General features: G+C 43.8%; 1 protein-coding gene across 1 annotated transcript in view; it reads left to right on the top strand.

The window, feature by feature from the left end:
* The window catches only part of LOC106630119 (uncharacterized), a 148,927-nt gene extending 134,450 nt beyond the window's left edge, over positions 1-14,477 (top strand). The window contains 1 exon segment of the mRNA XM_074530158.1: positions 792-14,477. Coding sequence (XP_074386259.1) covers positions 792-1,598 — 807 coding nt within the window. The 3' untranslated portion in view covers positions 1,599-14,477.
* Positions 14,478-15,665: the final 1,188 nt, after the last annotated feature.

Raw genomic sequence — 15,665 nt, 5'->3', positions numbered from 1 at the left:
TGCACAGCAGCCTGAGGAGGACGGGAACCGAGGAGAAGGAAGACCCACAATATGAGCACGACCCCAAGCAGCTGGGACAGGGAGGAATCCCCAAAGACCAAAGGGGAGAGACCAGAGATGGGGAACTTCTGTGAGGTTTTTTCAGAGCTGAATCTTGGTGTTCTGGAGGATTCTATGGACCCCTGATGCCCAGTGACTTCCAGAGATGGACTTGGGCAGAGGGACCTTCAAACTCAACATGCTTATCCCTAGTTTTTCCCCAAACCAGGATTTCCCATTCCCAGCCGTTGGCAAGATGGAGAAGGAGGGTGCAAGGACAAGGAAGATGCCACGGAACACCCAGGCAGGTGAGGAGGAAGTCAGGGCCCTTTCCCCCTCTCTCCTGCTCCATCTCCCAGTCCAGCACGGCCCCTGGCTGCAGGACAACCCTGCTGCCAAAGCTGTCCTGCTGGGGACACACTGGGGGGATCTCCTTGTCCTTCCCTGTGGCACGGAGGCAAATCCCATCCTCTCCTTGTCCTTCCTTCCCCCAGAGAAGGAGCTGCAGGTGGAGGCCAGGGAGGACAAATCCCCACGGCAGAACCTCAATGGAAGAGGCTGTTTTGAGCAGCTCCACCGCACAGGAATCAAAGGGGAAAGAAAAGCCCCGGAGATCACACGCAACGAGGGGCTGCAAACTCAGATCACGGGAATCTGAGGTGGAAAGACCCAACCTGGGCCAGGAAGGCAGCCAGGGATCAAGCCAGAGCTTGGACTTGGTGGTCCATGAGCAGCTTCATGATGGCGGGAAGCCCCACAAGTGCTTGGAGTGTGGGAAGAGCTTCAGCCGGAGCTCCAGCCTGATTCAGCACCAGAGGATGCACACTGGGGAACGGCCGTATAAGTGTGGGGTATGTGGGAAGAGCTTCAGAGTCAGCTCCAGCTTGATCCGCCACCAGATTATCCACACTGGAGAACAACCCTATGAGTGTGGGGAGTGTAGGAAGAGCTTCAGCCGGAGCTGCACCCTCATCCATCACCAGGTGGTCCACACTGGGGAGAGACCCTGTGAGTGTGATCAGTGCAGGAAGAGGTTTCAGCTCAGCTCTAGTCTCCTTGTGCACCAGCGCACGCATACAGATGAAAGGCCCTTCCACTGCCCCGACTGTGGGAAGGGCTTCAGGCAAAATGCCCATCTTGTCAGGCACCAGCGCATCCACACTGGGGAGAGGCCCCATGAGTGTGAGGAATATGGGATGAGCTTCAGCCAGAGCTCGCACCTGATCCGCCACCAGAGGACCCACACTGGGGAGCGGCCCTACAAATGTGGGGAATGTGGGAAGGACTTCAGCCAGCGTGCCAACCTGGTCCAGCACCAGGTCATCCACACTGGGGAGAGGCCCTACAAGTGTTCAGAATGTGGGAAGAGGTTTCGGATCAGCTCACATCTCCTCATACGCCGTCGGACTCACACAGAGGAGAGGCCCTTCCACTGTCGTGACTGTGGGACGGGATTCACATACAACTCACCCTCATCAGCCACCAATGGATTCACACAGAGGAGAGGCCCTTCCGCTGCTCTGACTGCAGGAAGGGCTACAAGCACAATTCCTCCCTGATCAGCCATCGGTGCATGCACACTGGGAAGAGGCCCTATGAGTGTCCCCAGTGTGGGAAGAGCTTCTCACAGAGCTCAGCCTTGACCAAGCACCAACAGAGCCACCAGTAAGGAAAGCTCTGTGAGTGTCCTGATTTCAGGAAGAGCTTCGTATGCTGCTCCAACTCCATTCCCCACTGGAGGACTGTTGTTGGGAAGAGCCCTGGTGACCCACATATTGAAGTGAAGGGAGACGACCCATCCTTTGATCAGCATCGAACTCCGATTTATTGATTCACCATGCACATTTTTATAATGGTGTTAATTAAGTTCATACATACTGCAAAACCCAAGCTCATCATTGGTCACAGATTACACATTAACCCCTCCTTTTGTTTTCAATACCTGTGGTTTGTTATTGAAACCAAGATTTGTGTTCTCACCCTGATATGAAAGATTCTCAAGGCCTCCATGTTTGTCACTTTGCTTTCCCATACTTTATCCAAGGACAAGGTATTTACTTGTTATGAGAAAACTGCCTGAGAACCCTACTGTTTATAAAAATGTGCCTGAAAACCTAGTTATTTACAGAAACAGGCTTGGGAACTGCTGCTTACAGCTGCCTTTTACTTTTCCATCAGCTGTATATTTTCATGTCCTCTTTCCTTCAAGCCATGTCTGAGCAAAATTCTCCAACACCCACATTCCCTTTGATCCATGTTGGGAAGGCACCTAGCTGGTTATCCTTTTATTTTGGCCTTCATTTTCTTCTGATTCATCTTCATCCCTTAAAAACAGGCAAAACAGGCTTGAAAAGAAAGAAACTGATCAAAGATATCTAAAGTCCCACCATTTCAGAGTTTTAGAGGGAATTTAGGATTTGGGGACATGATCTTGAGGATTTATGGGTTCTGGGAGGCTTTTGGGCAGTGTTCTCCATCTCTTTGCACTGCAGAAGCCAAGAGGGATCAATCTGTCTCCTCATAGCAACTCAGCCCCACTGAAAACCATACCGTTGTACCCCAAAAGGGCTCAATCACAACTCAAAATTCCTTGTTCCCTCCTCAAAAATCTCAATTGTGTGCCAAACTCACTTAATTCCAAAGCCGCCATGGTGAGAAGGGGTTGGAAGGAGATTGGGAGAAGTGGGATCCAAATTTGGAACGGTGGGTTGGGATTGTGTGGGGCTGGGTGAGTGGGATGTATTTGATAGTAAATAAAACTTTCAGAGCTAGTGATTTCTGTCCCATTCATTTTCAGTCAGTTGCAGTTCTGTTTCCGGAGTGCCACCTTCACAGCTGATTTTGTTTGTGTCCTCCTTTCTCTCCTGCCTCTCTTTGCCTGCTCTGTTTCTCTCTCAGTATCTCCCTTGAGTCAGGGCAGCTGCCACCCTGCTCTGATTTAATTCCCAATGCAGGAGCTACAGCAGCAACCAGTGAAATTTTGAAGGCTGGCAGTGAAATGTCACTGTAAGATCTTGCAAGTAGACTTGGCTTTCAGCCCCTTCTTAAGCGCTCTGCCTTCAAGGGCAGGAACACCTTTTCCTCAGGGGGAACTGGTATTCCAGACTTTTGGAGTGTGTGCCATGCAGGACCATACAGACTGGGATCATGCAGACTGGGATCATATGGACTGGGATAGCTGCACCAGAACAATGTGAACTGAGGCAGTCCCACCCCGCCCAGGGATCCCTCCCAGTACTGCACAGGGGCATAGCCAAAACTCTCCAGAGTGAACACAGAGGTCCTGGATTGATCCCGGTGCCAATCCTGTTCCCAGTCTTGGTCTCAGTCTCTGTCTGGGAGCACTCCCAGTGTCAGTCTCAGTCCCAGTCCGGTCTCAGTCTCAGGGCACTCCTGGAGCACTCCCAGTGCTGATTCTCATCCTGGTGTTGATCTCAATGTCAACCAGCTGTGCTGGTCCTGGTCTCCGTTTGAGTCTGAGAGCAGTGCCAGTCTCGGTGCTGGTGCCGCTTCTGGTTTCAGTCCTCATCTCAGACTTGGTCTCTGAATTGTCCTGGTTCTGATGCTGGTACCTGTGCCAGTCTTGGCCCTGGAGTGCTCCCTGTGCCAGCCTCAGTCCCAGTCCCAGAGCGCTGCCAGTCTCGGTGCTGATTCCAATGCCATTTTTGGTCTCAGTCCCGCAGTTCTCCAGATAGTCTCCATCCTGGTCCCGGTCCCAGAGAGGTCCTGGTGCCAGTGCTGGTCTCAGTTCCAGTCCTGGTCCTGGTCCCGGAGCACTCCCGGTAGCAAGTCCCAGTGTCAGTCTTAGTCTCAGTCTTTGTCCCAGTGCCAGTTCTGGTGCTGGTTTCAGTTTCGGTCCCAGTAATGGTGCCTGTCCCAGAGCGGTGCTGGTCTTGGTTCTGGTATCAGTTCTGGTCCCAGTCTTGGTCCCAGTCCCTGAGATTTTAGGCCCGTTTGGGTGATTTTAGGCCAAGTTGGGCAGGTTTAGTGTGGGTTTTAGATCTGAGTGATTTCAAGCATTTTAGTGGGGATTTTAGATCCCTTTGGGTGATTTTAAACCTATATGAGTGGATCTTAAGCCTGTGTGGGTGATTTTAGCCCCCTTTTCTTGGTGATTTTGGTTTCAGGATTCAAACAGTGTTGTCTTTCCCCACAACTCTGTTCCTTCAGCTGGATTAGGAGGGCCTTTTGGCCTCTGGACCCACACTTTGGCTCCATTATTAGGACTGATGGATTCAAACCCTTTATCTCCAACAACAGTGATATTTGGAGGTGCATCTCCTTTTTCCACAATTGTTTTTAAAACTGCAATATCAATAACTGTGCTACCCTGTCATGGGGTTGAATAATCACACCTTACTCATTATTGTTTAGTGGCTTTAATTACATTAATTACTTTAATTCCTCCTTGATAATCTGCATCAACTCCTCCCATAACAGGAACACTTTTCAAAGCCAAGCTCCAGTGAGCAGTTATCAAACCAAAGTGTCCTGGAGGAATTGGAATTTCTATGTCAGTATTGATAATTCTCATTTGCTTTTGATTTATCCTAATTAATTATAATGCATGAAGGTCCAGCCCTGCAACCTCTAGGAGGGCCCCTCAGAGGCCATCAGACCAGAATAATTTCTCAGGAAGTTAAAGTGTCACTGTTCATAGTTATAGTTGTATTTGCAAATTGGGTGCAGCCATGCACATCCAGGGGGTTTCCATTTCCCAGGGGGCCCCTTGTACCCTTGTTAAAGCTATAAAGCACATCTGTGAGATGGGTTCTCCATGGGGGCAGGTTCCCATCTCCTTTTTCCAACTGCTCTTTGAATAACCCTTTTACCCATTCAATCAATCCAGCAGATTGTGGATAGTCTGGTGTATGAAAAACCTAGCAGTCTTAATCACTGTATTTTTCACAGTAACAAAGCATTCCACATCACAGGATACACAGCAAACCCCATAAAAATAGCCAATTTCATCCATTCCTCCTTTATTTGTTGTATACAGTCTTACAAAGTTTACCACTGACATTCAGGTCCTGGAGAATGCTTTTCTGTAGGATATTTATTGCTAGATCCTTGAGAAGTCACAGGTGGTAAATCAGAATTGTCAGCATTATTTCACATTATTATTTTATATATAGATAAAGATATAGATAGAAACATAGATAAATGTTTATAAATATATATTAAAACATTATATTTTATTACACATATGTATATAGTTATTTATTATATTAATATTCTTTCACTTGAACAATTAATATAAACTCAAGATTACAAACTTCTGCTGTCGCTCCATGTGAGACTGACAACAACTGGTCCTTCTATTGGTGCTGTTTCCAATGTGCTGTTAACAAAATTCATCCTCATCTTTACCCACTCACAAGTTGTTTTCCTTTCTCCATATGCAATTTTTGGATGCATTTTAATACATCCAGTGGTTCAGCTTCTTTAAAGTGACTGCCCCATTGCTCACACCGTGTTCTGACCTCAGTCTACTCCAGAGTCAGCAAACTCTAGGGAAGGGCTTCCCATCTGTGAGTTTCAGATGGGACTGATTCCTTAAATTTACATTTAAGAAGTGACATTTTGTTGTGATCTGGCCAGATTGCCAGTTTTGTTTCATGAGTGGGCAGGGTCAGCACCAAAGAAACAAACATGAACTGAAGGAATCAGTGTAATTTACTGTAGTTCAAAGCAGCAAAGAATCACAGAAGGAGAAGCTCAACAATGCACCCAATCATCACTACCAAATATTACCTGCAGTGATTAAGATCCATCACTGTCGTGGTGAGGATGGCTGCAGCAAACCTCTTTGGTTCCCTAACTTCAGGGCAAGGGTGGCGAAAATTAAAAGGAGTGGGTTCGATGGAGCTGCCTGCAAAGAACTTTAATAAAGGGTGAGAAACAGCAAATGTGGAGTAGCTGAGCACAGTGTGAGGGGCAGCATCCAGAGACCCAAAACAAAGGGGAAGCAGCAACATATACACTTGGGGGTGGAACATTCTGGAACTATAACCATATATGGGAAACAAGTAATCAATAGGGGAGCAGAACTTGGACAACTTAACATAATAACACCACGGGCTTATGGGGGAACTCTCAGGCTTACCTTAAATTAAACGAATGATTCCCAGGGCTTGAAACTAATGCCCAGTTCTTTTGGGGTAAAATCTGGCTGACTTCGAGTCACAGCTGGGCCAATACCCACATCTCCTCCTTTCTGTTTCCTAACAAAAATGGAGCTGAAAGAATTTTGCAAAACTATAAAAATGTCCAAACAAGCATGGAACAACCAACATCACAGCAACAACAACCAAGAAAACTAACAGTCCCATCTTGACTAAAGACATCATCCAACCCTTCAGTCCCCAGGATTTGAAGAGCTTATTCAACCAGTCTTTGTTTTCCACCTGAAGCTTCTCAAACCCTCCCCTCAGCACTTGAATGCTGCTGTGGATTGACTTGCTGTGGCGGGAGAGGTTAATGAAACACATTCCCTCAAAGTCCTCACAGCTGTGCTCATGTGCCAAAAGTAGAAAGTCTATTCTGCCCTGTTTTGCAAGGTAGTGTGTCTGATGGTATCTACGTCTGACAGCAGGCCACTCAATGCAAGGGAGGTAGCATTGGTTTGCTTACTTAGGCACCCAAGACAGTCTAATTGTCCTAATGTTAGCGTTCAGGAACACATAATCACAGAATGATTGTATGCAGGTGCTTTTATTGAAGAGCTCTGGGTGTCAGGGACACAGACCCAAATCTGACTACAACATGGATTCAGGATGAACATGGTTTTATACACTTATCGTTATATAAGTACATACTAATTATTAAACTTATATTGTTCTATTGTATACATTGATTTCATTCAAGAATGGATTTCTGTAATTTCCATCAAACCCCCCTAACATAAGTTCTCATTATTCTTGTTACAATTAAACAGTTATTATATCCAATTACCAAACAATCATCGCATCTAACAATCATATCATTTATCATAGTCATTAAATGATTATACAGGTGCAGCCTAACATTTTCCCAGGGTCTCCCTCAACATTTTCACAGGACCTACAAAGCCTATCCTTCCTTTCTAACTCCCCCGAATATTCCAGGATTTTAGAAACCTTTTATCCCTATACTATCACTAAGGCTTTGGATTCAGCCACCCAAGGGCACAAGATGGAGGCTGATTTTGTCTTGTTTTTACTCCAATACATAACAGTCTTTGCAATCAGATTCGAAGTAGTGCATAGATCTTTTCACTCTATCTCTTTGGCTATGAATCATTTTCATGTTGGGTGCCAGCAAGGTAAGCCTCTCCAAGCTTCAAAGTCCACCTTTGATGTGTGAAGTGATACTGGGCCATGCTCTGTCCCTGCAAATAAGAAACACCTGTCAAGAATATTTTGCAGGTTGAGGAGTTTTTGCAAGACAATGGCTATATTCAGCCAATGCACAATCCAGCCTGCTTGTAATAATGGAAAATGGTCATGTTCACAAACAATGAATTATGGACATATTCAGAAATGGGGTCAGTATATCCTTGAAAAAGATACAAGAAGAAGAGTCATTGGGCTCAGCAAGTTTGTCAGTGAGCTTGAGAAAGTAAGAAAAATGTGAGCCATGGGTAAGCCGGACGACTACAGCAAGACACATGAAAAATTACATGATCCAATCAGCATTCTATTTTAGACATTTGAACAGCTAGGATTAACCAATTATGTATTAGCTAGAGACACGTGGATAGTAGAGTTTTATAATAAAATATAGTCTTTTTAGGGATAATAAATTTGCTTCAGTGGATCATATTGGTTATGGTGTATTGAAGATGGAGGGAGAAGACCCACCTTTCATTGATCAGCATCAACTCCGGTTTATTCATCAATCAGTCACTTTTTATAACCGTGTTAATTAAGTTCATGCATATTGCAAAATCTGAGCTCACAATAGGTCAGAGATAACATACCAACTCCTCCTTATGTTTCCAATACCAAGATTTGGGTTCTCAAAATTATTTTTGCTTTCCCAAAACAGCCAAAGATAGAACATCCACTTCTTATGAGAAAGCTGCCTGAGAACTCTGATATGCAAGGTTCTCAAGGCCTTCATGTTTGTCACTTTTACTTGTAATTAAAAACAACTTGAGAACTTCTGCTGTTTACAGAAACAGGCTGTGAGAACCTGTCCCCCACAGCTGCCTTCCAAGCCATCCCTGAAAAAATCTCCAACAATGGTGTGATGTCCCTGAACCTCCGCACCCCACATTTCTGGTGGAGAACATGGGCAGGCCCAATGTCATAGCACTAAAGGGACTCGAGGTCAGCAATTTGGCTGATGTGCAGAGGATCAGAGCCAACCCTCGAGGAGCAGAGAAGCCGGTTGAAAGTATCCTCAATGCTCCGGTGAGAGGAAAAGGTTACTGGAGCTCCAATCGTAGATGACTTGAATCTCACCCTGATCAAAGCAAGCGGCCAGGGAGGAGATGGGGTCTGAACATGAAAGGGAAAGTATTCAGAAACTTCTCCAACATATCCTCTCTAAGAGAGAACAAAAGTATGATGCTTCCAATTTGAAGAGACTATTACACTGGGTTTGGGACTATAATCTCATAGCAGAAACACAGGTTGCTTTTGAGATTTTGACGTGGCAAGTTGCGGGGCGAATGTGGGACAGTATTGCATCTGGCAGGAGTGAGGCAAAAGAGGTGTCTAAATATGCTACTTTGTAGAAAACTGTCATAGAGGTGTTGCAAGCCTTAAAAGCAGAGAGGAAAGCTGCTGCTGCGGCTTGTGCAGCCATTGCCTCTGAGTCTAAACAGCCTCAGGCATTTCCAGTAACTTCAGTTCAGCAACTGTTTCCTACCACCTTAGATATTCCCTCAGGTAGCCCACAAGCCCTCAGCTCAGAATCGAGCATGACACTGACAGCTCCTCCAGCTCAGAGCGGGAATGAGGAAGCTGCTGCCTCTTCAAGGGGGGTTAGGCTGCAGACCAAAGGACAGTTGTACTCAGAGTGAAGAAGCTCTTGATAACAGTAACTTAGGAACTAAACATGCTGAAAGTGAAAAGGATAAGGAAGGATATGTTATGAATAATGCTTCTATCACAGAGGATTTAAAATCCTTAGTGGACACTTTGCAAAAATTGGTAATTCAACAAAAGGATTCAGTTGTCCCCAAAAGAGACTATTCTTTTGAGAAAATGGACTTGCCAATGATAGTAGGTTCAGACAGACAACCAGGAAAGTGGTTACCATCCTCTCATTTTGTCTCTGAGCCAGTATTCAAGCTGGTTAAACGAAATCCTCCCTCCACGCTGTAAAGAATGTGGAATTAGAGTTGGAATGTGACCTTGAAATAGAAGCAGCTCAGAAACGAAAGTGGAAGGGAGTTACTACAGAAGCTATTGTAGAAGGGACTTTTCTCTCAAATGATGTAGAAGGTTTTCCTGTAGTAACTAATGCTGCAAGTAGAGTTTGAGAACCTTTCAATTGGAAGATTTTAGGAAAGTTGAGAGTTGCAGTTTCACAATTTGGTTTGAAATCCCAACTTGCACAGCCACTTCTGCAGTATATTTTTCCATCTAACACTAATTCCAGCTGATATGCATACCCTAATAAGACTTATAATGCCACCCCATCAGCAGGAGATGTTTCATAAAAGCTGGGAGGAAAAGTGTGCTCAAGAAGCAGCAAGACCTAGAGTGCAGGGTGATCCTCTGTATGGTTTAAGAGCACAACAGTTACTTGGCAAAGGGCCCGGGGCTACTGCCACTGCCCAGGCTAAGAGCATTGATCGAGTCTTACAGATGGGCCAACAACTAGCATATAATGCTATCCTTGCACTTCCAGATAGGTTACATACCATGTCTTTTACACAGTTTTGCCAAGGAAGGAATGAGGACTTTGATAAATTTGTAGACAAATTGCATGAAGCTATCTATAATCGTCTTGATTTGGATTCAGACACAAAGGTACAATTGTTTAATATGCTTGCTTTTGACAATGCTAATGCTAAAACTCGTCAGATTTTGGGAACATTAAAGAAGGGAGCTGATGTTACAGAAATGCCAGAACTTATGGCTAGAACTACAGAGAGAGAAAAAGCAGCCTATGTAGCTGCTGCAGTACAGGATGCAGTAAAACCATTGCTTTCTAAACAGCAAAAGAGAGCCAAAGGAAAGAACATTAAATGCTTTGAGTGTGGTAAAATTGGACATGTTGGGAGTTAGTGTCCCTTTGCAACTATGAAAAAATTTTGTTCTATCTGCAAAAAAGATAACCACAATACTAAAGAATGTCGGTTCCAGGGAAACAAACTTAGGAGCGTGTAATCTCTGTGGGTAAAGAAACAAGTACAGAGAGCTGCCTGGATAGCTCAGCCTCCCATGGAGGAGGAGGAGGACTTTGCTCACTCAGATCATCAATTTCTAGAAGTGCCAGAGTGGACATGGAAACCACAGTAGATGTTACCATCACCGACTGTGCTGTACACCTGATAGATACTAATGTAAAAGGACCCTTGGGGGATGGGCTTAGTGCTTTTCTGTTAGGGAGATCATCTGCCAGTAAAAAGGGATTGGATGTAATTCCAGACTATCAAGGGGTTGTTAAAATTATGGTTAGAACATTTTCCCCTCCTGTATCTATTCCCAAAGGTTCACGAATTGCTCAGCTTGTTTCTTCTAAGTCTTGTGTCCCCTATACAGGCTGTAAGGAATGGGGAACAAGAAGCTTTGGTTCCACAGGTAAACCAGAAGTATATTGGGCCATGGACATCACAAGAGGTAAACCAGACAAACAGGTAACCCTGACACATCCTAATGGTGATTCCATTACTAAGAAACTCATAATTGATACTGAAGCAGTTGTAACCATCATTTCAAACACAATATGGCCAAAACATTAGGCATTGGTCAATACTGCTTTAGGCATTGCGGGTATTGGAGGGACTCAGGCAACTCAGATGAGCAGAGAAGTAATTACTTTTACTTTCCGAGATGGAGTGAATGTATCTACAAGACCTTATGTCATGCAAACTCCTGGTACTTTATTAGGTTTGCTTGGTAGGGATCTCTTAGGCCAGTTAAAAGTGGCCATTGTCACACAGCCTTTTTAGCAGCGGCCACTAGAAGGCAGCCAATCCTCAAAATCAGCTACACCGCTGATACACCTGTGTGGATTGATCAGTGGCCTCTGTTGAAGGAAAAGCTGCCCATAATCCAACAATTAGTGCAAGAAGAGCTTGAGGAAGGGCACATAAAGGCATCCACTAGCCCTTGGAACACTCCAATTTTTGCCATCCCAAAAAAGAGTGGGAAATGGAGGTTGCTCCATGAGTTACATGCTGTTAATGCAGTAATGCTAAGGATGGGTGCCTTGCAACCTGGTCTTCCATCTCTTACTATGATACCTGAGTCAAAGAATCTATTGATCTCAAAGATTGTTTTTTCACCATTCCCTTGAATCTAGATGACACGAGTCATTTTGCATTTTCTGTTCCATCTATCAAGAAGGCAGAACCCTACAAAAGGTATGAATGGATTTCTTTGCCCCAAGGCATGCAAAACTCCCCTATGGTGTGCCAAATTTATGTTGCTTGGGCATTAGAATCTGTTCAGCAGCAATTCCCTGAGTATATCACCTATCACTGCATGGATGATATATTAGTGGCTGGAAAACAATTAGACTCTGTAACTGTTCTAAAAACCATGACAGTTTTGCTAGAGGAAAGGGGTTTAAAAATTGCTCCTGATAAAGTGCAATATTCTGCTCCTTGGAAATATCTTGGGTGGCCAATTGATCAGTCTATAGTGAAGCCACAGAAACTCACCATTACCACTGAAATTAAAACTGTACATGGTATCCAGAAGTGAGTGGGGGATATTCAATGGATTGGAGCTGTTTGTGGGATAACTAACCAAGAACTTGGACCATTAACAGAGGTACTAGGCACTTTTTCTCGGACAGATGAATGCCAGAGCCTGGATAAGAGACAACAGCAGGCCTTGGATCACATTGCCACAAAGGTTGCTACATTGTATGCACATCCTCTGATCGAGCATGTTCCATTTCAATTGATGATCATCAATGAGAGCAAGGAGGGTGACAATTATGCCAAGCATCCTTTTGCCTTGATTTGTCAATGGATTAAAACTCAGGCTAATCCTTTAGTTATTTTGGAATGGGTATTTTTACCTGTAAAACAATCTAGAACTATTACCACTCAACTGGAACTTTTTGCTCATTTGATGATGAAGGGCAGATGGAAGAATATTGGAAATCTGGGGACATGAACCATATTCAATGGCTAACTGGTATCTTGAATGGGGAATTAGACATTCTGTTTCGTTACAGATAGCTTGGGCTGGATATGACGGTAAAGTTCACAATACTTATCCACGGCACTGGGTGTTATCTTTAGTGAAGCATCAGCGTCTGGAAGACAGACCCTGGAGATCTGACTGTCCGGTGTCTGGGCAGACAGTATTTACAGATGCAGGTAAAAGGTCCAAAAGGGCTGCCTGCACTTGGCAGCAAGACAAAGTGTGGAAAAAGCATGTCATTTTTTGGAGAGGTAAAATATATGTTGCAGACAATAGAATTGAAAGCTGTGAGTTGGGCTTTTGAAAATTGGAATAATGAGGCCATTTCTTCATCGATCTGCAAAAATGTTAGGTAAACAATTTGCCATTCCCCTTACTGATGCTTCTAGTATTGTGCCATCCTGTCCTGACCTGTCAATGAGATAGCACTGGTTTAGGCACTGGTGTTAACCCTAGGGGTCCTCAACCCTTGCAATTATGGCAAATGGATGTAACTCGTAGCAGAATTTGGTCAGAAAAAATTTGTACATGTTTCCATTGATACCTATGCTTGTGTTTTATGGGCTACTCCCTTAACAGGTGAGATGTCATGTTGAGAAAATTTGTACAATTGCTTTGCCATATTAGGTGTCTCCTTAAGACTGACAATAGTCCTGCTTCCTGTTCCTTAGGATTCAAACATTTCTGTAATTTATGGGGTATTTGACGTGACACTGGTATTCCTCACAATCCTACTGGACAGGCAATTATTGAGAGTGCCCATCAGATGCTCAAGGGCATGCTGCAAAAACAAAAAGGGGGAACTCCAGGGTTATGCCCTGAGGAAAAAACAGCTAAAGCTATTTTTGTACTTAATTACCTTAGAACAACAGGAGATAGGGAAGATCCACCTATTCTTGTGCATCATGCCCTCACATGTAATCCAAGTGAGGAATTGCCTGACGGCATTCAGGTCATGTTCAAAAGTCCAGAAACAGGGGTGTGGAAAGGACCAGCTACAGTCAAATTATGAGGAAGAGGTTCTATGTGCTTACTTACAGATAAAGCATTCGGTGGATTCCAGCCAAGTGGGTGAAACCATTGTTATCAACGCATGTTGCGTCCAGAGGCGGAGAATCAGCGAAAGCACCGATTCCAGATGACCCTGAATCCGATTCTTCAACAGCTGACAGCTGAACGATGGTTGGAATACCTACCAAGTTTGCTGGAGTATGCTGAGGAAGTACGAGCAACTCCACATAAGCTTAATACACACGGGTTAGATATAGAGAGACTTCTTTTACCTTCACTTTCATCACAAATTTTAAGTCAGATAGTAAGTGCTTGATATCTTCATGGTTGTAAGCCATGGCTTAAGGTTCATTGTATAAAGTGTAACTTAAAAACTCAGTGACAAGTTTGTCAAGAGCATAATTTAGCAGTGGTCCGAGGGGAAAAGCAAAAATTTAGGCCTATTAACCTAATATGCAATAACTGCTTTCACATACTTAATACTAGTACCCTGAGAGTACCATTAGCTAAATTTTTAGGGCGTACCTCAGGAGGATATCAGAGTTTTCTCCAAGATGTATCTTTCACAGAAGTATATGAGCAAAGATTGTTACTGTGGTTGCAGTTTAAACTTTCTTGAATTGCTGTAGTAAACTAAATTGTACTAGAGAGCAAGATAATCGCTACAGAATGGAGAGTAAGAATAGCAATACCACAAATCCATCCCTTGAGAGATTTGGAGTGAGAAGAAGCTAAAGCAATTTGGGCAAAGCGCAGGCGTGATGGATGACAAGAGCAACAGTGGCACCAGTCTGGCAAATATTAACAATGTTGCTTAGTGGAGTGATTAAGGAAATGCAGGGAGTATACAATATAGAGCAGCGAGCTAACCATGTGAGTTACATAGGCTAACAAAACAGGGCAAGAATCTTTCTGCTTATCACTAGCTACACCTTTGGATCCATTTGGCACCTGTTTAATTGGAATTCCTTTAGATTCAATGGAAGAATTTGGAAATTGGGCCAGAGCTCAAATTTATGGCAACTTAAGTAAGGCCTGGTCAAATTGGTGTACTAATAAAAATGGGATGATAACAGAAAATTGGTGTGAAAAAAAAATCCCTAGAAATCCTTTAGGAGTTCAGGCATTTACAATCGCTCAAGGTTTAAAGACTACAAGTCAGTGACCACAGGAATTGGATATTTTGGGATCAGTGCCAGGAAATTATTGTTTGTTCTTTGAGTACCACAAGGGTAAAGAGCTGATTAGGGAGAAATCAGAAAAACCCAGAGATGATAGCACTGGGATATCTTCTGTTTCTTCCTGGTATTACAATACCACGGCATACTATGCCAATTGGACATGATCCATATCCCTAAAACCAAAACCTGCAAGGATGTCACCTCCTGGAGTTTTCCTCATTTGTGGAGATAAAGCTTGGCCTGCGATTCCTCAGAAAGCATGAGGAGGACCGTGCTCTTTTGGGAAATTGACACTGTTTGCCCCTAGCATTCAAGAGATGCTTGACATCAGGCACAAATTCCAACGTCCAAAACGTAGTGTGCATCTATTAGGCTCAGACTGTAAGGATAATGTAGAATTGTAGAATATGCCTTTGGTTATACTGGCATCACTTTTTACACCAGGAGTAGCTTCATCACAGGCCTTTATACAATTCAAACTATTGGCTTGTTGGACAGACAAACAATTTAACATTACATCTGCAATACTGAATGAGATTACCCACTGATGTAGGTAGCATACGCCATGCTGTGTTACAGGATAGGGCTGCTATAGATTTTTTGTTGCTAGCACAAGGAGATGGGTGTGAAGATTTTGAAGGGATGTGTTGTATGAATCTCTCTGACCACTCTGAATCTGTTGACAAGAAACTGTCATTGCTTAAGGAGAATATGAAAAAGCTGACAGTTGTTGAGAATTCTTTTGATGAGTGGCTAAAATCCAGGGAAATAAAGGGATGGCTCAAGGACTTAGTACTCTTTGTTATTATGGTACTTTGTATTCTTTTTTCAATTCTGCTTATAGTGCCTTGCTTACTACTCTGTGTGCAAAAAGTAATTGACCGTGCTTTTAAATCGGTCTGGCTTGTGCAAAAAAACCCAAAAAACAGGGAACTGTTGAGAGTTTTTTGTAGACTGAGGAGTTTTGGCAAGACAATGACCATATTCAGCTGATACACAATCCAGCCTGCTTGTAATCGTGGACAATGAACACGTTCACAAACAATGAATAATGGACATATTCAGAAATGGGGTCAGTATATCCTTGAAAGAGATACAAGAAGAAGAATCATCAGCA

This window comes from Zonotrichia albicollis, chromosome 32 (genome assembly GCF_047830755.1).
Source record: "Zonotrichia albicollis isolate bZonAlb1 chromosome 32, bZonAlb1.hap1, whole genome shotgun sequence".
NCBI classification, from domain to species: Eukaryota; Metazoa; Chordata; class Aves; order Passeriformes; family Passerellidae; genus Zonotrichia; species Zonotrichia albicollis.
The sequence above is the reverse complement of the archived record's forward strand: the minus strand, read 5'-3'. Positions and strand labels throughout refer to the sequence as shown.